The sequence below is a fragment of the Pongo pygmaeus genome, chromosome 9 (assembly GCF_028885625.2).
Source record: "Pongo pygmaeus isolate AG05252 chromosome 9, NHGRI_mPonPyg2-v2.0_pri, whole genome shotgun sequence".
NCBI classification, from domain to species: Eukaryota; Metazoa; Chordata; class Mammalia; order Primates; family Hominidae; genus Pongo; species Pongo pygmaeus.
Window position 1 is genome coordinate 64,210,372 of NC_072382.2, and position 24,081 is coordinate 64,234,452.

Below are 24,081 nucleotides of genomic sequence, written 5' to 3' on the forward strand. Positions count from 1 at the left end.
AAAAAGGGTAAAAATCGGATCTGAAATACTGACGGGGTTCCCCAAAGTTAGATATTAACACATCTTTTCATTTCTCTTATGAGAACTTTACTGTAAATATGCCTTTATCATAGAAATGAGATATCCAATACACATTACAAAATGTTATATTTAAAGATGACAAATCTATTCTTAACCCAGATTCTTCATCCACAGAAGTTTAATGACTAAAATAACACAACAGAATGAACAAATGTTTTATTGGCATGTTCATTGTTGTAAACAGCATCTGGCATGAAAAAGTTTTACCAAAACCTTTTTTATTGATTTTTATAAATTAGATGGTATTTCAAAATTTATGTAGAATTGTGTTCATTGAGTACTTTTATTTAGCAAAGCAAAAACTTGCTGATACTAATAAACTCTGCAATGAAATCATGTTGACTGCATCAGTCTGTACCATGACCTAACCTCACTAGCAAGTTTATTCAGAACAATGTTAAGACGTTTCCCAAAAGTTAAACTACATGTAACTACAAATTGACTCTAAAAATTAAAACGGGACTTACAAGCATTCTAGAAGATTCAAACTTGAAGTAAAATCTTCAAAACTAGATGTACAAAGAGAAAAAAATTGAAGCCGCTGAACAGAGAAACCTCATTAACAAGGGCAACGACAATCCTATGGGACCTAGCACTGAGGAACCTCACTGAGGATTACATTTACATAGATTGCTATACTTCTCAATGTACACAAATGTACAGAATGAATGATATGTGAAAAGAATAACCATGGCAGATAGTTGAACTGCAATTATGATAACTCAACAGGATCAATTTTATTTACATGCTGAATAAATGAATGAAACATATTCTCTACATCCATAACTTAAGTACAATCAGTTATAATTACAACACTGCAGCAATCTGAGCTGCCACCTGCTGGGATCAGTCTAAGGGAAACGTTTTGATGTTCCAGAATAATGTTCTTAATACTCTGCAAAAAATGAAAACAAAATAAAAACACAACTTCACAATTCCTTACTGGGTTACGGCTGGTTCTAAGAATTTCTTTTCTTCAGCTCCTGTTTTTGCTGCTTTCCAAGAGTCAACACATGTTGGATTTACTTCTGAATTGTCAATGAGGTAATGTGTGTATCAGTGAAATAAACAGAAAATTCATTCATTCATGGCCTTTGCACAGCTTTTATTATTAAGCTATGAGCATCCTGTTTGAGGCTAGTTTTACTAGTGGCTATGTGCACATTTGTCCGCAATAAAAGAAGTTTACTCATTCCCCTGTCCCCTTTTCTAATAGAAGGTTTGCTTTTTTTGTTTTTTTTTTTATTTTTTTGCACATCCCTTTTCACTTTACAGTACATTTGACTATAGTGCACAACATGATTCCGAGTCAAAACAGTGGCCCATTGGGCACTGAGCTTCTGATTGGTGTAGGGCAGTCCAATCAGTGCTGGTGTCACTGGGTTACCCCAACCATGTCCGGCCAAAATGGCACTACCCAGTGGTAGTGAACCATCTAATTAAAACCAAAACTCCCCCAGGGAAAATGCTACACTATCAGAGTCAGTCTTGAGTCAGATCTTTATTTGGTGCTCCATCCAGATATATTTTTAGTGCTTTCTCTTTACGAGGTGAGTATGTTACACGATGTCCAGTCTTCTGGAGTCGACTGCTTTCTTTTTTCATCAGTTCATTTCTTTGTTCATCTGTCAATTCCATTAATTCTTCTGTTTTATCCCTACATATAAAATATTAATCACATATTAGTCCAGCAGACCCCTCCACCTCTATTAATGTATGCTTGAATGCTATAATGCTCCTCAGCAAGATAATGAAATCTGTTACTGGTGAAGTAATATTATTTTATATACTGAGATGTCCCAGATTTCTAAGGTGTTTATCACAGGAACACATTGCTTACTTCTAAAAGTGGCAGAGAATAACTTCCATGTTATTAGCAGTAGTAACAGCTATCATTATTGAACATCTATTATAGGCACTGTGCCAGTTATTTTACATGCAATAGCTCTAATTCTCATAAAATCCTGCAAGGTAGACATCATTGTTGCAATTTTATAGATGAGGAGCTAGGTAAATCAGAAAGCTAGTTTTGAACCCAGATCTGTGAGGCTCCAATGACTATTCTTTTTCCTCTACATCTGTGCTGTCCAATACAACAGCCATTAGCTACATGTGGCTATTGAGCTTGTGAAATATGCCTGGTTCATATTGAGATGTGCTGGAAATATAACAGACATACAATATTTCTAAGACTCAGCACAATAAAAAAATGCAAAATACAAATGATTTTTTATACTGATGACATGTTGTAATGATCATATTTTGGATATATTGGATTTAAAATATTTTTTAAATTAATTTCACCTGTTTCTTTTTATTGTTTTTAATGTGGCTACTAGAAAACTTCAAATTATAATCATGTTTGGCTGTCACTGTATTTCTACTGGTTAGTGCCACTCCATATCATAAAAACAGTAAAGATATTTATGGAAAATAAGATATTTATGCACACCAAAAATGTATTACTAACAGCAACAAAAACATTGTGAATGTTACCTATAAAATATGACCGCACCATCATCACAGATATAAAGAGGCCAGACATTCAGGGTAGAAACTTTGGGATTCCAGTCTAAATCGTGATGAATATCAAGGACAGAAATATCACAGGGAAATGTTCCTCTACCCTAAAAAGAAAAAGAATGAATGAATAAATCATGCCACTAGCAGTGTTTATCATGCACAATACACAGATGCAAACATTCTCAGGGCTTTACCTTAGCAAATTCAATATCATCCAAAGGAATCCCACTGATTTCACTAAGCTGTAAAATAAAACATTTTATTTGAGTTCATTTAAAAAACAAACTTGCTTAGAAAAGTTATTTTCCTTTTACCCCACAAACAGAAATAGCTCGGTTTAAAAAATGTTTGATATAAAAAAATTAGAAGAAAAAGTAGAAAGCGGCCACCCTGCAAATACCATGTCCCAGAAATACCAAGTTAGTATATTCCTTCCAGACCTTTTCCTATGCATACACAAACTACACCCACATGTTTCTAAAACATAAAAAATTAGATTAATATCTCTATATAACAATTCTGTTCCTAGAGGAATAGGATACAAAGTGACCACATTCTCTTCAATAACTGAACAATATACATTTTATCTCCTGTTGATGGACACTGAGACTGTTTTCAGTTTTTCCAAGTTACAAAGCTCTACTGTATACTTCCATGAATATCCTCCCACATGGTGAAACCCCATCTCAACTAAAAATACAAAGAATTAGCTGGGCGTGGTGGCATGTGCTTGTAGTCCCAGCTACTCGGGAGGCTGAACCAGGAGAATCACTTGAACCCGGGAGGCAGAGGCTGCAGTGAGCCAAGATCACGCCATTGCATTCCAGCCAGGGCAACAAGAGTGAAACTCCATCTCAAAAATACATACATAAATAAATACATAAATAAATTCTTTTTTCTTGAGACAGAGTCTCACTCCATCACCCAGACTGGAGTACAGTGGTGCAATCTTGGCTCACTGCAACCTCCACCTCCTGGGTTCAAGCAGTTCTCCAGCTTCAGTCTCCTGAGTAGCTAAAATTACAGGCATGCACCACCACACTTGGCTAATTTTTGTATTTTTAATAGACACAGGGTTTCACCATGTTGGCCAGGCTGGTCTCGAACTCCTGAACTCAAGTGATCTGCCCGCCTCGACCTCCCAAAGTGCTGGGATTACAGGAGTGAGCCATGGCACCCAACCTGCAAATACTTCTATAGATCGAATTCCCAGATGTTTAATTGCAAATCCGAAATACTGACAAACGATGCCAACTGAACTTGAAAAAAATCATATCAATTTATACACTTATCAAAGGTATATATTGTCTGTATCCCCTAAACCTTGAGAACTCTAGGTATTTTTTGATTTTCTAAATCTTCACCAATTTAAGAGTGAAAAATAACATTATTCTTTAATTTGTATTTCTTTTTCTATAAATTGCCTATTCATGCTGTCTTTCTTAAAATTAGATTTGTTCCATCTTTTTCTTATTAAGGTAGTAGCTCCTTATAAATTATTGACAGCATGTTTAACAACTGCTTCAAATAATTTCCTCCTAGTTTATTGTCTTTTAGCTTTGTTTATGAGTTGCTTTTTAAATACCTTTTTCTTTGGCTGTGCAGGTTTTTTTTTGTTTTTTTTTTGGCTTCTGGTATTATGCTTACAAATATCTTTCTCCAGGAATATGAAAATATCTTTAGTATTTAATATTTTACATATTTTCACCTAGTACATTTACTTTTTTTATATATAAACTTAATACATTTAGAATTTATTTTTGTGTTTAGTATGAAGTATGGAAATAAATCTTTTTCAAAATGCTCATTGTGCTAGTACCACGGATTGACTAACTCACCCTTTCCCCAGAGATCCTTAGATATCCCATCTTAAAATGCAAAACAGACCTTCATCTGGATTCTCTACACAATTCGACTTCATTTCATTTTTTTAGACATATAGCAATTCACTCTAGTAACTTATAACTAATTCTAACTACTTAGGACAAAATTGGTCCAAGTAACAGAAAGTGAGGATCCACTTCTGAATGGCCAGGAGCCAAAGTAATTTTTCAAAGAATCAGGAGCCTGAACAACCAGAGTGTGCCACAAGGTGTGACAGAAACCAAAAAGAAAAGTTGCTGCACCAGCGTTTGGTACTACTTCCTAGGTTTTCTCTTACGCAACACAGGAAGAATGTATTGTTTATATATTATATATTTTATAAATATTATGATATACATATACAACACAAGATACATGTTCTGTTTAAAATGAACTTACCTTCTCTCGCAATTCGTCAACACTACTGCTTTCCAATACAACCTCCTGGAAGGGATCCAACTTCATCTCTGACGGCTTCCACCGTCTTGACAAAACTGCAAGCTGTGACATGGACTTCATCTTCTCTACCCCTAAGAATATGCAAGATTAGGTCATCATTCTATTTCCTCTGAAGGTTCATAATTTGACTTTTCCCTTAGTGCCTTACTAAACAAAAAGATTTACTTCAAGTGTTACTCTTAAAAAGTGGGCACAAGAAAAAACCCAATTATCCCAAAGAGTTTTTGAGAATGAAATATTTACTCTCTTCTCTCCAGTCTCAGAAGATAATTCCTCTCTTCTTCAAACCAGTACTCCTAATTCCACTCCCTCCTGACTCCTGTTGAACACCGCATTACCAATTACTCTCTTCTCTGGATCTCCAATCTCTGTTTCTCTATTGGCTACTACCCCTATCTAAAATCATAATCAAATCAACTTCACTTTATCCTCTTTTTTCACTAAAGCTATTATTAATCCTTCTCTTTCCATTTACTCCCCAATTTAGTGATTCTTCAAAATTGTCACTTTTACATTATGTCACTTTTAAAGCATCAACTCAATTGTCACTTTTCTCTGGTGTACACAAGAAGAACTTCTACTGATTCAGTCCCTTAGTACCTATTATTTTAGAATGACAGGTTTGCAGTTCTGTTTCTTCCACAGACTGTGTGCACCAATAAGTGGTTCTTACTCATTTTTGTAGCACAAGGGATTAGCAGTGTCTGGAAAATTACAGGTCAATAAATATCTCTTGGATTTAATCACATGACATTTCTTACTCAACTACCTTGATGTGAAAATATACTGAAATAATACTGATGCAGGCACCCACCATCTAGTACCATTTTCAGATGAATCCATCTCTGCTAATACATACTTAATCCTTACAAGGGTGACTTCTTTGTCATTTATGATCTCTTCCTGACTTACCCAGGCACAGTGACTATTCCCTAAGACCCCAGATACTCAAAGAAATCACAATCTGGAGCACTTGCCTACACACCATAGTAGATGGTATCCTAGTTGTTCCTTACCTCCCAACTTAACTTGTCAATTAATCAGAATTTCAACCATTTAAATTTATGGTTAAATTAGACCTGAAGCAGCCTGAAATACATGAGGTGTTAGTATTATTGAGCTCTCTAAAAACTAGTATAATCTTGTAACAAAATATCCAGAATTGATATTTACTTTCTACAGAAGGAAAATTAAAATTTTCCTAAGCAACAGCAAAAAAAGAATATAGAACTAGTTTTTTACCTTGATGTGATCTAAAAGCCAACTTTCCTCCTATAAGCCTCCCTCCAAACACTAGTACTTTAAATGTGCCAGTGTTGGTAACGAAAACTGGGAGGTGTGACAAATAGGTCTGCTACTTGGACCTCCTCAAGGTCACTGTTATGGGTTGAATTGTGCCCCCCACAAAAAGACATGTTGAAATCCTAATCCCTAGTACCTCAGAATGTGACCTTATTTGGAAATAGGGTCTTTATTTACAGTGATACTCAAAGTAAAATAAGGTCTTCAGGGTGGACCCTAATCCAATAGGACTAGTGGTTTACGAAAAAGGGGAAAACAATACAGACAGACAAGCCCACAGAAAGAACACCACATGAAGATGAAGGCAGAGACTGGGGTGATGCATCTACAGGCCAAGGTTGCCAATGATGGCCAAAAACCACAGAAGCTAGGAGAGAGTATGGAACAGATTCTCCCCCACAGCACTCAGAAGGAACCAACCCTGTTGACAGCCTGATCTCAGATTGTGAGACAATACACTTCTATTCTTTAAGCCACCTGGCTTAGGACACAAAGAGTCATTGTTCTTGAGTCTCTGATAAATTATCAGTACCATGTCTTCAATACAAAATAAGCCATAATAGTAAAAAAGAAACTAAAGAACAAACGTGGCTAAGAAAGTATTAGCAGAGTTTTCTTAAAATGTATTAAAAACCTAACTTTGTAATTTCCTTGTAAGGGGGAATTAATATTCTCAACATTCAAAAAAAGAATACTTAAAAGGCAAATGGGAACCAGAGAAAGATAGCAGAAGGCTGAAAGACACTGATTATTCTTTCAAAAACAACTTAAGCAGTTACACTAGGACACAGGTGAAGAAAATAAAACTCCCAGGGATAAGATGTAGGTAGGAATCACATCAATCCACAATAAGGATATCGTTATGCTTAATATAACACAGAACACTATAATGTGTATTAGATTCCTCGTAACTCATTATTTGATTAAAAACTATAGGCTTCTATTAGTTCTAGAGTATTTCTGATACTTCCCCCCAAAAATATTGAAAATACCATCAAGAACTTCAAGGAAAACCTCCCAGTTGCTGGAAATATTAATATCTTCTTCATAAATATGATAATCCAAAAACACAGTGCCAGGATTCTTCCATGTTTTTTTCCTTAGACGAAACCTACAAATGTGATAAGACATTTAAAACGACTATAATTTGAAACTCTCAATTTAAAGATTGACACTAATCTGACACCAAAGAAAAATGAACTATGTTCAAATGCAAAAGTCAAATAATGAGTTGTTAAAATTTGGGGAAATAAAGAAATGTTCCCAGTAATTCAAATTTAGAATCCTGTATAGGAAATCCAAACAAAATTTTAATACTCTTGCTTAGTCCTATTAAACTAATCTGTCGTACTAAAATTCTGAATAGTACAGGAAATTTTAATTCTCCTAGTTACAGAAAATCATACCAGTCCATTTCAACTGACCACATAGTCTTTCTTCAAATCGCTGATGACATTAATTTTACTTTACCTGTCAATACTGAGCTCTAAACCACATTGCTCCCTGAGCTGAGGAATTAATTCCTCTTTTGATTGCCGTACAGTCATTCCTTTAGCAAACACAGCATCTAGCAGAAACTTGCATGGCTAGAAATATAAACATAAACAATCAGAGCTTGAATTACACCTTAAGTACATTAATATTAACACATTAAAATAAAAATTGCAAAACATTTTATTTGCAATTAAGGGCCTGAGTTTCGGAGTCTATCTTCCTTTTTTGAAACCTTAGCTCCACTATTTATGAGCTCAGCTATCTTGAGCAAGTTTACTTAAAATCTCTGTGTCTCAGTTCTGTAAATTGGGAACAGTATCTTCCTCACTGAGTCACTGTAAAGGTTAAATAGGATAACACATTTGTATTTTCCTTCTTTTAACAGTTATAATTTTGAAAGCAAAAAGAACCACTTTTATGGACTAAAATGAGGGAAATGTATACTAATTCTCCAAATACATTAACCAATTGTCTCAAGAGAGACAGTTTCCACAAACTCAGATTAAATATGTAAGTCAAAATGACTGTAATGGGTCACATTAAGAGAAATAACAGGTGCCAGATAAAATATCTTATATGAATAAAGGCATTTTATGATAAATTTATGGTTTTCACATTTGTCTAGTTCTTCAATAGGATGCTATAACATGTTATAACAGAATGTTATAACAATAGGATGTTATAACATTCTGAAAATACGATCTTTGCCTTATTCTTTTGGGTATTTGTGGTAAGGCTAGTATACCACAGGACTAAAATATTTTATTGATTACTCCTTAAAAAACACAGCCTGTTTAGATCATTCACCCACACCGTTTACAAGCAGTGACCTTGACCAAGATACTTAACTTCTCTGTGCCTCAGTTTCTTCATCTATAGAATGAGAATAAGAAATAGTGCTTGTATCTTAATTGATGATTAAATGAGTTAATATTTGCAAGCACCTAAAGCACACAGTAGACACTATATAAATGCTTGTTACATACTAAAATGACTTTCAACTGCTATTCACCTGTAGCATTGTATGACTGTTTCCAGAAAGCAAGCACACACACAAAAAAATTTCTTTTCCTTTTAAAAGCAGGAAAATTTTGTCCCATTTCAGCATTTGTGGCAACACTTTAGAGCACAGGGATGACAAACAGTGGCCTGAGGGCCAAGTTCACTGCTGCCTGCTTTTGTAAATAAAATGTTGAGACATAGCCATCTCATTGGTTTATTATTGTCTATGGCTCCTTGTGCTAGAATAGCAGAAGTGAGTAACTGCAACAGAGGCAGTACGGCCTGCTAAACTACAAGGCCCAGAAAAAATTTGCTGACCTTTGCTTCAGAGAAATAAAATGACTATGAATAAAATCTCTATATTCTATGTTTTTAGTAACTGTAAAAAGTAACCTTATATTGTTCTTAAATGTATTACTTACCTCTTGTTCATTGACCAAAAGCTGGTATACTTTAACTCTGTATTCTCCTTTTTTAAGTGCTCTCCCCAGTCTAATTGTAATCTATAAGTTAAAAACATTTTTTTAGACATGCTGTCTCAGCAGAATAAACAACACATTCTCATCCCATTTTTAAACTTTCCAAAATTCTCTAGATTATAGGCTCTCTGAGAACAGGCATATCTTTTACCTCTGAATCCCCAGCACCTAGAATAGTAACTGACACGCAGCTAACATTTCACAAATGTTTGTTAGATGAGTGAAGAAAAATAACAACAAAAAACCCCCCAAATTACCATTAATTATTAAAAAAAAAATCCTTCCAGTTTATCTACTTCACCTTACTTGAAAGTAGTAAAAGCTGTTCTCAAATCTATCATTTAAAACAGACTCTAACTACTCGAAGATTATTTTAATCAACCTTATTGTCATCAGAAAATGATGAAAGTGTCTCATTCAGCCGGACGCTCTCAAACTCTTGATTGCTGGCATACACTCGAAAGACCTTGAAGTGAGAGGACAAAACTCCAACAAAGGGCTCTAAATGTTGTTTGAAAGCTGCCAGAGTAATTCTTTTATCAACATGCACCATCAACCCTAAGCACAAAAAAAACCAAAACAGGAACAAAAATGTAAAAGAAACCTCTGAGTATAAATAAAACAGATCATATACTTTTTATTACACTGTATGCAGGAAAGAGTACCCCTTTTCAGTTAGACTTCAGCTAATATACCACACTGAATGGACAAAAAACATGGACACAGAGTTTCTGATAGGTTTTATCTGACAGCTTAAAATATTCTGAGCTATTTAAGTGCTTGTTTCTTTGTTTAGGTTGCCAAACTCAAAAACAAGCTTCTAGGAATTCTTTTAAAATATATACACTTCTAGCTCTACACAGCAATAGTGTAAGCTCTGGTGGTTTCAATCCCACCTCTTCTGCTTACTTACTATATGGGACACGGCGCCAGCCTCCGTACCTCCATTTCCTCACTAGAAAAACGGAGATGATAATAGTGCCCACCTGAGTGTTGCAATGTGACTTCAGTGAGGTAATTCATTTATCATGCTTTCGGCACAGTGCCAAATACAGCGTGATTGCCTCAAAAACTCTTAGTATTATTTAATTTTCAGATTTTCACTAGAAAAAAAAGTTACGACTGGCATACTAAGATGTCTGATTTATCATGTGGTTGGGCTGTAATTAACAGGAACTGTATTTAAATGGATCAGAAACTCTTACCTCTTCCCGGCTTAAATTTAAGCTCTCTTGGTATTGTAATAGGATTATCTTTGATGAGCTTCGTTTTTCCCTAATGTTTATTATTTTAATCTTTTGTCCCTAATTTTATCAGCCACTCATGAGGATACATCTGGAATGCTTCTATTGACTGTGGTCTTCATATTGTAGTAGAAAGCAGAAACCAGACTCTCAGTTAATAAGGCTGCCTCGCTGCCTCAGGCCACTGGACCTCCCTGGCTCTAAGGCTCCCTCCATGTTAGGTCTGGTTTTTCTGCTAAAGCTACATGGAAGGTAAAGGATAAGGCCTTAAAACACTCCTGGTAAACCAACATTCCCATGTCATATTAACACTTGGGTTGAATTTTTCTCAGATGACTTGTCAAATAAATTAATGTTCATTGTTTTCCTGGCTATAAAATATAGGCTCATTAATAGAAAATGTGACAAGTACAAATTAGAAGAAAATATGAAGAGGGTGATGAGCTTTATTTACTATCTACCTTTTGAGTTTTGAGGCAGTATTTCTCTTAATTTGTTTAAAATGTCACTTTTTAAGCTTTAAGGAGTACCCCTCTATGTCAATAATCCAGCTTATGGCAAACAAGCTTCTGTCTATGCTATCCGACAAGGTACTAAATTTCTTAACAGAAGGGTGTAATGCAAAAATTACTGGATTAGAAATGGAAAGCCTATGGCTAGATTTCAGTTTTGTCACTTTACTCCGATAAATGGCTGTAGGCAGGTCATCCAATCTCCCTCAGCCTGTTTTCCCACGTGATCATAACATGTAACATTGTTGTGACAAATGTAGTAAAAGTCTTTTCTAAAGCATTACTCAAATACAAGCTTTTATTGCCATTTTAGTTTCTTTCCTAACCTCTAGTAGTGCTGTGTCATAGGAAGACAAAAATGTTTGTTGGTTACTGATATACTTTAATACGGTGATTACGACCAACTGGTTCTGGAATTTGATGGCCTGGCCTGAATGAATTCCTGGCTCCTCTTCATATATTAGATTTGTGACTCTGACTTCTTAACTTTTCTGTACTTCAATTACCTTTACTATAAAATACAGGTAATAGTATTTAAACCTCAAAGTTATGTTCTGGGGTCAATACATGTAAAATGTTTAGCATAGCTTTGGCAAAGAGTGTTAATTTATTGGCTATAATTACTTTGTAGTTTTAGAGATTACTATTGTACCATTTTTCCTATCTACCTCTTCAGACTGAAGAGTCTATGTCTTCACAGAACAACCTTAAAATATATTTATGATTTTCCTTTTCGGTCCTTTCTCTTATGTATTTCTTCTTTTATTCTTTTTCCTTTTCTTTTCTTTTTTTTTTTTGAGACACGGTCTCGCTCTGTTGCCCAGGCTGGAGCGCAGTGGTACGATCACAGCTCACTGCAGCCTCTCTCCTCTGGGCTCAAGTGATCCTTCCACCTCAGCCTCCTAAGTAGCTAGAACTACAGGCACATGACCACGTTGGCTAATTAAAAAAATTTTTTTTGTAGAGACGGGGCCTTACTATGTTGCTCAGGCTGGTCTCTAACTCCTGGGTTCAAGCAGTCCCCTCACGGCCTCCCAAAGTGCAGGGACTACAGGTGTGAGGCACTGTAACTGACCCTTACGAATTTCTTAAGTGAAGTGGTAACCAAAATTGTACAGAGAAATTTCAGTGCAAATGCACTACCATCTTTATTTATCTTGGCTTTCCTGTTTATACCCAAGTGCCTATGAACTATAACTAGTCCTACCAGGACAGTGTTCTCAGAGAATGATCTGTAATTATTCTCTGAAACAACTCCTGGATTATAACTGCTATCCTAAGGACCATCATTTTAAGTACAGTTTGATTATTGCCTGAGTGAACTGCCTATACTGTGCATAGTGCATCATTCTTTAAATATCAAATTCATTGTCTACCTGTTCTTCCTTGCCATTTTATCACTCTGAAGAATGTGTATTATTACTCATCATCCACATGTTTTCCCAGGGACCTTCTTTCAGATGACTGAGGAGCTGCAATGAATCAGTCTTAGTACAGACTCAAGAAAAACCTGGTTGCTAGCTGCTATCTCTACTCCCCTATCTCCAAACCAGTTTTCTACACATGAGAAGACATTTTCCAAGGTCACATTTTCTTTTCAAACAAGACCTTTTCTATGGCTTCTAAAAGCCCAAATACATAAGTGTAGTGAATGGTTTCTCTTCTTCACCATGTTTACTATTTCAATGAACACTAGTAAATTAGCCTAGTATGAATTTCCAAATATGGCCAACATTCTCCATTTAAAAGATTTTATTAACTGTTCTAGGATGGAAATGAGACTTTTCAAACTATAATTCTAAGTATTCCCATCGAATCGAATTTTTCCTATGGTTGAGACTATCATCCAGTCAAATTTTTAGCACATCATTCTAAAACAAACCAATTAAAAGAAATTTCCAACCTTTTACTAAAGAGGAACTACTTTTAATTTTTCTAATGTCCTTGATGGGTTGAGTATGGTAAAAAAGCAGAGTAGTTACTACTATTTTTCCTTTACTAAGATGCAAGGAAAGAACAGTGGTAGCAGCTATGGGGTGGTGGCTAATGATATCTGAGTCTCATCCTGGCAGTGTGAGCGACTAGCTATGTGACCGCAGGCAAATTACTTAATCTGTTTGACCAGTTTCATCATCAGTGAAAACGGTCTAACAATATCAATTTCACACAGCTGTTAAAAGAACTAATGAAATAATGTAAGCTAATGAGCCTTATGAGGTAAATGCTCCATAGAAATTTAAAGCATTATTACAATACGATTTCCCTCTATTTTGTTCTGCCAATCCACGTTTTCATACTTGAGTTTCTGGAAGATATATATATGAATACTGTATGAGTCCAGTGTTATTTAACCCAACTAGTTAAAAACACAAATTTAAATACTTGTATTATTTCATAATTTCTACTACTTCGTTTTTGCAGATAGAATTTTGAGACTACAAGCATCATAGCACTTAACTTTCAGAGTGGGTGACTGTGCACCTCCTCCCCATGAGATGAAGCGTAAGGCTGCATCTCAGTTATCTTTACTTCTAACAGTTACATAGGGCCTGGCATCTAGTATGGATTTAGAAAATGTTACTTGGATGGGTGGATGACTGGATGGATAAAGAGTGGGGCTCCCATCCAAAGGTAAAAGGAACAATTAGATGCCTTCAATTCTAGTAATGGTCCCATTTACTAGCTATATATGCACTTTTGGACAAGTCATTCATCCTCTATGAGCTTCAGCTTTCTTACCTGTCATATAAGGATACTAATGTTTGCTTTGCAAAGTTTGGAGAAGCTTTAAGTGAGAACAAATAAGCATTTTGAAAACTAAAATATAAAAATATAAGGAGTAATATTAATATTTGCTTTGCTAGAACTAATGCAAAGTACTTAATTTTCCAGCTACTTCTCTTTTACACTTGAAGAAAGATTTTGTATCTTAAACCTGGTTGCCTTGCTAATTATTTGGCTGGCCTTAGTCTAAGGTTTTATAAAGGTTCTTTTATTTTAAGTCTCATACTATGCTGGAATGTTTTTGTTGTTACTGCTTATGCCAAATGCCCAAACTCTCAGATCTTTTCCCTCTTTCTGAGATTATGTATTGGAATTTCTAGTAACTCCTTGCTTTGGGGTTACTTCAAAGTAACAAAAAAAATTTTAAGAGCGTGTTTTCTTTCTCTGACTTTCCCAGTTAATTAAGGACTTTTTAAGGGGGTATAGCAAGGGAATTGTTGTTTGCATTGGAAATGGAGAGAGGGAAGAGCATGTAGAAATAAAACATTTTCCTGGGCATTGAATATCAAATTTTCTAAAGTGTCTCAGCTTTTAAAAAATATTATTTACTTTTTAATATATTCCCTAATTTTTTACTTAGTAATTATATCATAATTCCTTCCTAACATTGAATACTATTTTTTTTTACTTATCTCAGAATTCTGATATAATTACCATCTAATTTACTGCACAGGTCTAAGAACAGTGTTCATTATAACTGCATCGAAAATCAAAGTCAATAATCTTATAATCCAGAAAGTTACAAATGATCTTAGAACTAAGTACCTAACACTTAACTGAAAATTTAAATAAACTGAGAGAAAAACTGATGCTGTTTCAAGGACGGACCGTTTTTCTTTTGAAGTACATACATTTATGTCCTTCCCCAGAACCTTCATCTGCAGCATAGGGTTCAGCTTTGAAATACATGTACTGCATTTCTCCCCTACTCTTGCCACTCTCATCATATTCACTATCAGTTCCAGAATCTTCTTCTGCTGTATCCCATGTTTCTTTTTTCCCTTCATTTGCTTTCGTTCTTCTACTACTTGTGATACTGTGAGAGTCAAGTCCATTAGCCAAAGGGATCTGAGCATTGTCTGCATTGCACAAAGTATCACTGCTATGACTGGAGCTAAGAATATCACTGTCCACTGAACTTGTACTCCTGTCATTATTCACATCTGAGTCTGATCGTTCTTCAGACTGAAAATTTTCTGGATCAGAAGTCTGAATATGCTGTTCAAGTTCTCTATTATCCACTGATGCTGAAGAGTCCCTCTCATTGAGAGGTGATTCGATGTTTTCAAAGTCACTTGTCTCAGTACTTTTGCTGCTGTCCCCATTATCTCCATCCTGCTGTTGCTGCAGTGACAAGCTTTTGAGTTTTTCAGTGCTTTCTTCTAGAATAGCTTCCACAGACTTTAGGCTTCCTACAGGTCCTTTGACTCTTTCACAATCATCATCCACATTACCAGAATCGCCTCCAGCTTTCTGGTATGCTGTCCTTTTGGAATAAGATCCTGGGGATTGTTCAGGTAGCAAAACAAATAATCTGATTGTATTTGCATGCCGATCCAGGAGTTTCCATAAATGAGAGTCTGCAAAGGCCATCTGGTAATCCAAAGTCTCGGAGCTTTCAACAAACACCTACATAGTAAGTCAGAGTTTTATTATATATTAATTTTAGTGACATGCTCATTCATCATCATCATTATATTGCATCAATACAACACAATACACAGTTATGTTATAACGTGTGATGATATAGTTTCTGAAGGACACTGTATTGTTTTGGAGACTGAATAAAATAAATATTAGGCTCATATGTCTTTGTAACTAGCCATAAAACTACACTAAGATAGAGGGCATGGACATACACATACACACAAACATCTTGTTTATTGGGTTGTCCAATTTCAGAAAGTTGTTGTATTATATATACTTCTCTTTAGGAAATTAATACTCTGGCTTTTCTCTAGATTATAGAAATCTTTCACCTTTAGGAAATCCAAGTTTAGCCTAAATTACAGACACAGGAAAATGTGTAAAGACACCTTGTGAATATAACACCAAAATCCAGATCATGGAAAAATTTAATGGGCAAATGACTTGGCTTTGTAACAAATAAACTGCAAGGAAGCCACAAAAAAGACACAGGAAAATTTACAGAAAAAAATTTTCTAAGACAATCAGAGAAATTTGAACACTGACTAGATATTGACTGATATTAAGGTATTTCTTAGGTATATAATGTAATTGTCATTTTTTTAAAAGAGTTCTCTTCATTTAGATATATATGTTCATATTATCTATAGATGAAATGATATGATCCTGAGGAAGTTTATCAAATAATCTGGGGGAAGTAGGTGGTTAAATTATAGATGAAACAAGAGATGATCACTGTGGAAGCTGAGAGATGGGGATGTGTGGGGGTTCACTCTATTTTCCCTATTTTCTCTACTTTTGTTTATGTTTGAAATTTTCCATAATCCATCTTTTTTTAAAATGAAATTCGTATTTGGCATAAATTTGGCAATTATAAATAGCATGTTGGGTTTTGCATAAAAGGATAACACTATCATTATCCTATTCAGTAAATGTTACAAATTGAAACCAGTACGCTAACCATTTAAGGAAAAAGAAAAGTTAGATCCCTACTGCACTTCTTACCCTAAAGTAATGTATTGGAGGAGATTAGAAATTTTAATGTTTTACATATACACACACACATAAACATACATCCCCTCCCCCACCACACAAAAGTTTTAGAAGTGTAGGTGAATAAAAAATTACATATTAGTATTAATAAAATACTAAAAAAGTTAAATGAGATAAAAGACTAGACTGCACTAAGATGAATGAGACTAGAGTAATAAAAACACATATGAAAAATGATAAATGATGAAACATATAATAATAGCAAGACAAAAGAAGAGGATTAACATGAACTTTCTCATTTCCAACAGAGAAAAATGAGTAGGCAAAAGGAATAATGTTGGGTGAACTCAAGATTATAATTTTCTCTATACTAGGTATGCCTCTGACCCTCACCATGAAGCACTGCCTTATGGGACAAGCTCAAGAATAAACAAAATCCAGGGGACATAATCACTGTGGGAAGAAATGGTTATGAAGTCTTCACCAAAGGGGTAGGACTAATCTGGAGACTGAAAAAAAAAAAAAAATGCAGGGAGAGGAGGAAGAACACTCCAGGTGGGAGTACACACGAACAAATGCAAAGAAGAGGAGAACCAGTAGGACTGATTCACAGGACAAAAAGGAGCCTGACCTGACCTGACTACAAAGGAAAGTAATTACTGGGTTGAGAATTTTAAATTAAGTTCCAGACAGATGTTGAACAGCTGTGGAGGCCAGGCTTATAATATTGAACCTAATTTCATTTACTATTACCAGCATAGAAAATAGTAATGAAAAAGTAAATGACATACCTTGTTACTTCTAAAAAATCCTTCAGCTTTCAGGGTTTTACTGGAGACATTGAGAAGACGTAAATCATTATAGCAGCGTTCCAGCACTATTCTCATTGTTTCAGCAGGTAAATGGATGGCCTATAATGAAAGCAACTTAATAAAAAGTACTCTTTCAAAAATAATTCTGCTTGACTTAAAAATATGGGAAAGCAAGACACTGCTGAGTTCTTCTTAAAAGCAGCAGAGAGAAACATAATTTTAGTAGAGGTTTTAAATTTTTTGAATAATTGAAGGGAAAAATTAGTTATAGCCATAGATTATGCTGCAAATCAGGAGAACAAAGTACCACTTATAAATGTATGCTCTGAAACTATTTTAAAGGTAAGGATTTTTTTCCTAGAATCTCTATTCCTCTCAAACTTGCCAAGTAAATGAGTGATCTGATTCCAAAGAAACTGCGTAACTGACTATTTGACCGCTGATATCAAAATGTTGAGCTTCTTGGCTTTTGACAGGCCCTTCTGTAGTCTGTGAATAGTTGTTAATACTTTTATTAAAGCAATAAGCAATTTTCCTTTGTGTAAAATGAGAAGATTAGTAGGTAAAATTTTTAGTTTTTCTGAAAGTCCACATCTTTAATTTTTGGAGTCATTTTATAAATTGTACATGAAAGCAGAAGATAAAAATACTTTACATTTAAAAAAACACAATTTATTTTCAATGCAACTAAGGTCATCAATTATAAATACCTAATTCTTAAGCAGGCTGGTTAAAAATACTATATTTGTTTACATGATGTTTTGTGATTGCCTTTATTCTCTATAGACATATTTTTCTCAATAAGATTATTAACTTCTTGGGGAAGAAACTACTGTGTCTCTTTCTTTTGTATTATGTGTAGGTGCTTATTAAACTAAATTTTTTTACATTTGTCATTCATATTTTAAAAATGTAATATACAGTATATTATACCAACATAGTATGCATTTACAAGCAATTTAATCATAAAATATAATTTCACAAAATGATTTGTTTCCTGGTTATTACTTTAGCAAAACTGCTAGAAGTCATATATAGAAGTCAAAATACAGACTTTTTTTTAGAACATAATAACCACCAACTCTTACATAATACCTTACAATTTTTTTCCTCAGAGCATTTATTTTTTATTAATGTTCACTACAACTCTGTTAAACAGGTATTTACAACCCCAGATAATGAGATGAAAGACAAGACTACCATAAGATGAATGACTGAAAACTGGACTCGACTTGTAATTATGGAACAATTTCCACTACACCAGGGAATATTAACCTATGGTTCAAGAACCCTGCAAAATCTGCCTGTTTGTATGCTCAGGGTTCTGCAGAGTACAGGACCCTTGTAAGGATGATAATCATTTGTCTGGTGTGGACTAATCCTTTTGCCCCCCCAAATTTGAATGTTTTCATTGTTATATTTTTCCAGCTCAAAAAATCTGAATGAGCCTATGTTCTTTATCACTAGCTCACATAATGGCACCAGTATTTAATTCATCATTTCCCTGTGAAGTCTACACCCTCACCTTCCTCCTCTATTTCTATTAATGTATCCCTACTTTTCTGGTTACCCAAGTTTGAAACCCCTGGCTCAGGTCATCGGTGCATCTGCTTTACCCCAACATTTAATAATTACAAGTCCTACAGATTCTCTCTCTCTTGGAATCTATGCCTTCTCTCATTTCCAGTCATACACCTGCACTTGAATTATTTCAACAGCTTCCTCCTCTCCATTCCTGACTCCCCTCAAGGCATGTGGAACGCTAGTCTAGTGTCACCAGACACTAAATGCAGCCTTGCCGCACTTAAAAACGATGAAAACAAAAACTCGACTTATTGCCTACACCAAAAAGGAGCCCAAACTTTCGTGTTTACTGTTTAAAGCTCTTCATGAAATAAACTGTACTTACATTTCCAATCCTGTATTTTATGATAATCCAGCCAACACATATAAGTTGTTATATGTACTTGCCTCACACTTTCTTACCTCCACACTTTACTCAATCTGTTTCTTTTAACTACAGTTGTCTCCTACCTACAAATATTAGCTCCTGGAGGTAAAGCATGTATCTTATTCATAACTATCACATAGTGTCTTGTACATAGCAGGCACTCAAAAATTTATTTACAGACCCCTTTTAAAACTTACCTTTGAAATCAGTTGTTTGAACTCTGTAACTGTCTGATTTAAGTAAGCACGAACAGTTATAGGAGCAGCTACAGATTCTGCCTTTAGATCAACAACATGAACTTTCACCATCACTTCTGTCACATTTGAAGACATAAACACATAATTGGAGGTTATTTTTTAATGTATTTCACATGAGTAATGCATTCTTAATGTGTTTCTAACAGGTGACAAATCCAAACTTCCAAGTACAGATGGAAACAACAACACTGAATAAATATAAATCACCAGTTACTGCAAAACAAATATTAAAGGTGACACAGCATTCCTGCTTGCTTTTGAACAAACCCCTTATTAAGCCACTCAAGACCTTGTTCATCATCAAAGACTTCTTATCCTCAAAACAATATTCTCTGCACTTTAAAAAAAACAAAAAAAACCAATATTTTCTATATCCCAAGGAAAATTCCACACAAAAACTGTTCTGATTATGCCTTTGTTTTCTCACTTAAATCCTTTATATTGAAATTTAATCCCATTCTCTTCTGTTTTCAGAAGGTTATGTTTATAACTAAACTCTTAATCACTTGAAAAATAAATGATCTTCAAACATTGTATTTAATACACAGTTATTCTGTATCTGTTTTAACCTCATGTTTTATGTCAATCCTCAGTTTTTTCCCTATGTTGTTAATCTAAATTTGACAAAATATTCTGCTAAGATCTTGATTATTAATGAATAAAGACTACTTTATAAGTCTTACAATCCACACTTGCATTTAGAGTTCTCCTTCAAATAAGTGGTATTACTGCTGACTCATGTTATATCCTAATCATTCTTTTACCTGTCTAGCAAAAAAAAAAAAAAAAAAGCAAGGAAATGTCCTTAAGGGACTCTTTATAGATACGGTAGAGTCTTAGAAGTCGAAGTAGACATCATAAGGTTTCCAGAAATAAAATTTTCTCACTTAAGAGAGGTAGACTCCTTGAAAGAATACTACATCTAACCTACTCTGTAAACAGAGGCCTTCATTTAAAAAGGAGATATACGGGATCCACAGAGGAACATTATTGTAAAAGGGCAGAATAAAGTTTTGTAAGTTCAACTTCTGGGGAAAAAACACAGAGAACCTAATTCTGACTAACCACTGATGCAAAGGAGTTAGGGCCAAGACACAACAGTATGGATTTTGTAAAATTATATAAACATTTTGCTTTTCTTCTATTTGTTACAATTTACATATGGTAATTATAGAAAACTCTGGACACAAACAGACCATGTAACTGTCTATAGGGAAACTGTCTCTGGGAAAACTAGGGGCACGATATTTTGGTTTTCCTAAGCAGTCTCAAAGAAAAAAAAAATAACAAACTCAATGTGCTGAGTGAATGTGATAGATTTAATGAAGAAAGAAAAGATGAAGTCCCTGGGACCTGTAGAAATAGAGAGGATGATGAAAAATTGTAAATGCTGACAGTGATGGGATAATGAATCCACCCTTCCAAAGAAGACCTGAAAAACTGCCTCTACTCTGAGACTTTATGGGAATACACTTTTTCGGACCAAGGTCTTCTCTATAAAGAGAAAGAAAGAGAAAGAGAGATCTTCCTAAGAGAGCAATTGATAACTTTAGGGACTGACAGCATCCAGAATGATTCAGTACCACACACTGGAAAAGAAAAAACCCACTGAAGACTGTAAGCTAGAAGTTTTGTTGTTTTTAAATTTATGTATACAACTCTTTGCAAGTAATCTAGAACTTAATTCCAAGCTGTTGCTGAGTACTTCTCAACCTGTCAAAATTATTCTACATTTTAAGACCATATACAAAATTTAAATTATGTTCGTTTCTACAATAAAAAAAAAACTTTCTCATGAAAATTTTAAGTACAGAACAACTAAAAATAGTGTAAAATTGCTCACCTCCAGGTTTATAAGATTGGAAAACCTGATCAGGCTTTTTCGTCTCCAACAGCAGATCAAACATATATGTTGACTTGACGCCACCTAGTAGAAGCCCCATTGGTGTATCTTCTTCTCCTTCATATGACCGTTCTAGATAATCATGAAACTCATCATATTTAACAAGGCGACAGCAATCCAGGGGTATTACCTCTTCTAAATCCATCATCTAAAAGAAAGTAATCCCCCAGAAAGAAAAAATACATATACATATATAAATACACAGTGTTTTAGTCTGTTGGGGAATAACACTACAATAGGCCCTAACAAAATCCACACATTTATGATTTGCATCAAAGACATCAAAATTACAGGCACAACTTAAATGTTATTTTTAAATAATTATGTTTCATTATCCCTCAAATCATATAAAGCATGTACTAAATACATTTTTTATTTTTTAAAAAGTTAACATCATAAACTTTAGGTGTAGAAACAAAATCAATGTATTGTAACTATTGTTCGTAATCAACTAAGCTGGAAACACAGAGGAAAACAACCAAACAGCCAACTAGAATATGCATCTTTTGTTTTCTTAATCCAATCTGGAGTAGAATTGATAATTCATGTATCTAGTAACAATCTAAGTACAGGAGGACAGCATGTCTCATAAAGCCATCACAAAGGGTTGGCTTCTATGATATCCCCTTTCAATATTAGCCTCCAGAATACTTAAAGCTCATGGTATAGGAATTTCTATCATAAAATTTCCTTATAGCTTATGTCACTAATAGATGACATACCCTGGCTGCAACAACTCTCTTGATAGGAAATAAGCCTCCTAGAGAAACACAGTAGGATTGCTTAGAAGTATTCAATGTTCATTTAAGATTGTGATTATGATTTTCAAGAAGGACTTGTAAGCCTCAGCGTATCCCCATTGATCTCTACTCCTCCCCAACTCCCATCCCCAACAATGAAGCTCTATTTTTGGCATATAAGATTGTCTTATTTCTCTCTTCTGTTTGTTTCTTTTTATTCGTGAACTTTTACTTCCTATTTTCAAGACTAATGCTTGCAGTCCACCATTAAAGAATTTTTACCAAAATGAGGCAAATCCAGAGCCATCCGTCCATCTTAATGTTTGTTCATTCATTTAACCATTCAACATACCCAACCAATTTTGACTTTTCTATATACCAGGGAAGAGTACTAAAAATAAAATTGTGAGCAAAACCAGAATGGTTTTTGCACTTGTATGTGCTTATAGTCTAGTGAGGGACAGTAATATTAATTAAAATAGCCAAACAATTAAATGTAAAATTTCAATACTGATAAGTGCTATGCAGGACCAGATGTATAATATAAGTGATTCTCAAACTTGACTATGCCTAAGAATCACCTGAGATATGTGTTAAAATGCCTATTTCCAGGCTCCAGCAGAGAAATTCTGATTCATCTGCAGCAATTAGCATTTTTAATAAGAATGTGACTCTGGTGCAGATTGCGCTGGATCACACTTTGAGAAACAATGTCAGCTATCTTGTGTGTTATTTTTAGTTATTTTATTGGTTCCATGTATAATTATACACAAAATGATGTAGTACGCAATTTTTTCTCTAGGTAATGACTTTTAATTTCAGTCATTCTGTTACTGCTTATATGGAAAGGGGAAAACTTTAATTTGTTAAGTATCATAAATGACATTTAGAATGATCTGGTGAAACAGCGGTGACCCCATTTGCCTTTCAAACCTCATTAATAACTTTCCACTACTCTTAGAGAACAAAATGTAAACTTCTATTTCACAAAATCTCTAATTTCATTTTATGGTACTCTGTGCTCACTCAAAACAATCTAAACATATGGCTCCTTTCTTCAGTTTCTTAAACCTGCCAAGCATCTCCTCACCTCAGCACTTCTGCACATGCTGTTTACTCTACTTATAATATTCTTCCTTGAGCATGGGCCAGTGATGGAATGGGTAACGCATCTGACTATGGACCAGTATATTCTTCCTCAACTTTTTGCATCACTGTCTCCCTTTCTCATGGTTAAAGTTTCAAAATAAATTTTCTCAATTTACTACTAATGTATTTATAGCATCTAAATAATAAAATAATTGCAAATTGTGATATTTAAGTATGTTTTGTCTGTTCTTTCCAATAGATTGTAAACTCCATGAGGGCAGTGGCCATGCCTTGTTCACTCTGGTATCTCTAACACCTCATGTTGTCTTATTCACTCTAATATCTCTAATGTTTCATACAGTAAACACTCATGAAATGTATGTTAAATGAATAGAAAGAGCAAATAAACATTCTGTTCCTAATTTTAATTCTGGGATCTAGAAACTTTAAATGGCTTCCAAAGGGCGAAAATTTTCAAAATCAACTGACTATGCTCCAAAGGAGAGGTATAAATATACTCGGTAAGAGATAAATTAACCGGTTACCAAGGTTACTGCCAGTGTTTATATAACTATTATCCATTATAAAAACTTGGGAAATTATGTTAATACTGTTGTATTAGTAAGTAAATGCCAATGATGCCATTAAACATACCTTATAAGCCATTTCTACTGCTTCCTTTAATGTCTTATCCTTATGAACCTCCAATTTATTTTCCATCATTACTTGTTTTGTAGGATGCAAACAGAATAATTTTATCTAGAAAATGTAAAATATCATCATCAACTCTGCAGTTCCAGAGTCAAAGTTCAATTCTTCCGTAGATAGCATTTATTCCTAATTGTCAAAATACTGCAATTTTTTAAAAGAACATAACTGAGATCATTCTTTCTTCTATCTATTCTTTCTCACTTAGTAATTGACACCGATTATGTCTCACACCATA

General features: G+C 34.5%; 1 protein-coding gene across 8 annotated transcripts in view; it reads right to left on the bottom strand.

Moving 5' to 3' along the window:
• Positions 1 to 788: 788 nt before the first annotated feature.
• USP47 (ubiquitin specific peptidase 47) overlaps positions 789 to 24,081 on the bottom strand; it is a 116,575-nt gene continuing 93,282 nt past the window's right edge. For 5 of the 8 annotated variants that reach the window (XM_054437473.2, XM_054437472.2, XM_054437470.2 and 2 more), the window contains 13 exons: positions 23,790 to 23,894; positions 21,247 to 21,454; positions 19,344 to 19,459; positions 17,175 to 17,294; positions 14,595 to 15,372; positions 9,586 to 9,761; positions 9,147 to 9,227; positions 7,699 to 7,814; positions 7,221 to 7,339; positions 4,867 to 4,997; positions 2,799 to 2,846; positions 2,578 to 2,708; positions 789 to 1,738 (listed from right to left, as the gene is read on the bottom strand). In XM_054437473.2, the coding sequence (XP_054293448.1) occupies positions 1,564 to 1,738; positions 2,578 to 2,708; positions 2,799 to 2,846; positions 4,867 to 4,997; positions 7,221 to 7,339; positions 7,699 to 7,814; positions 9,147 to 9,227; positions 9,586 to 9,761; positions 14,595 to 15,372; positions 17,175 to 17,294; positions 19,344 to 19,459; positions 21,247 to 21,454; positions 23,790 to 23,894 (2,304 nt within the window). In that variant the 3' untranslated portion in view covers positions 789 to 1,563. The remainder of the gene's footprint in view (positions 1,739 to 2,577; positions 2,709 to 2,798; positions 2,847 to 4,866; positions 4,998 to 7,220; positions 7,340 to 7,698; positions 7,815 to 9,146; positions 9,228 to 9,585; positions 9,762 to 14,594; positions 15,373 to 17,174; positions 17,295 to 19,343; positions 19,460 to 21,246; positions 21,455 to 23,789; positions 23,895 to 24,081) is intronic. The other 3 variants (XM_063671149.1, XM_063671148.1, XM_063671147.1) reach the window with 1 other exon arrangement.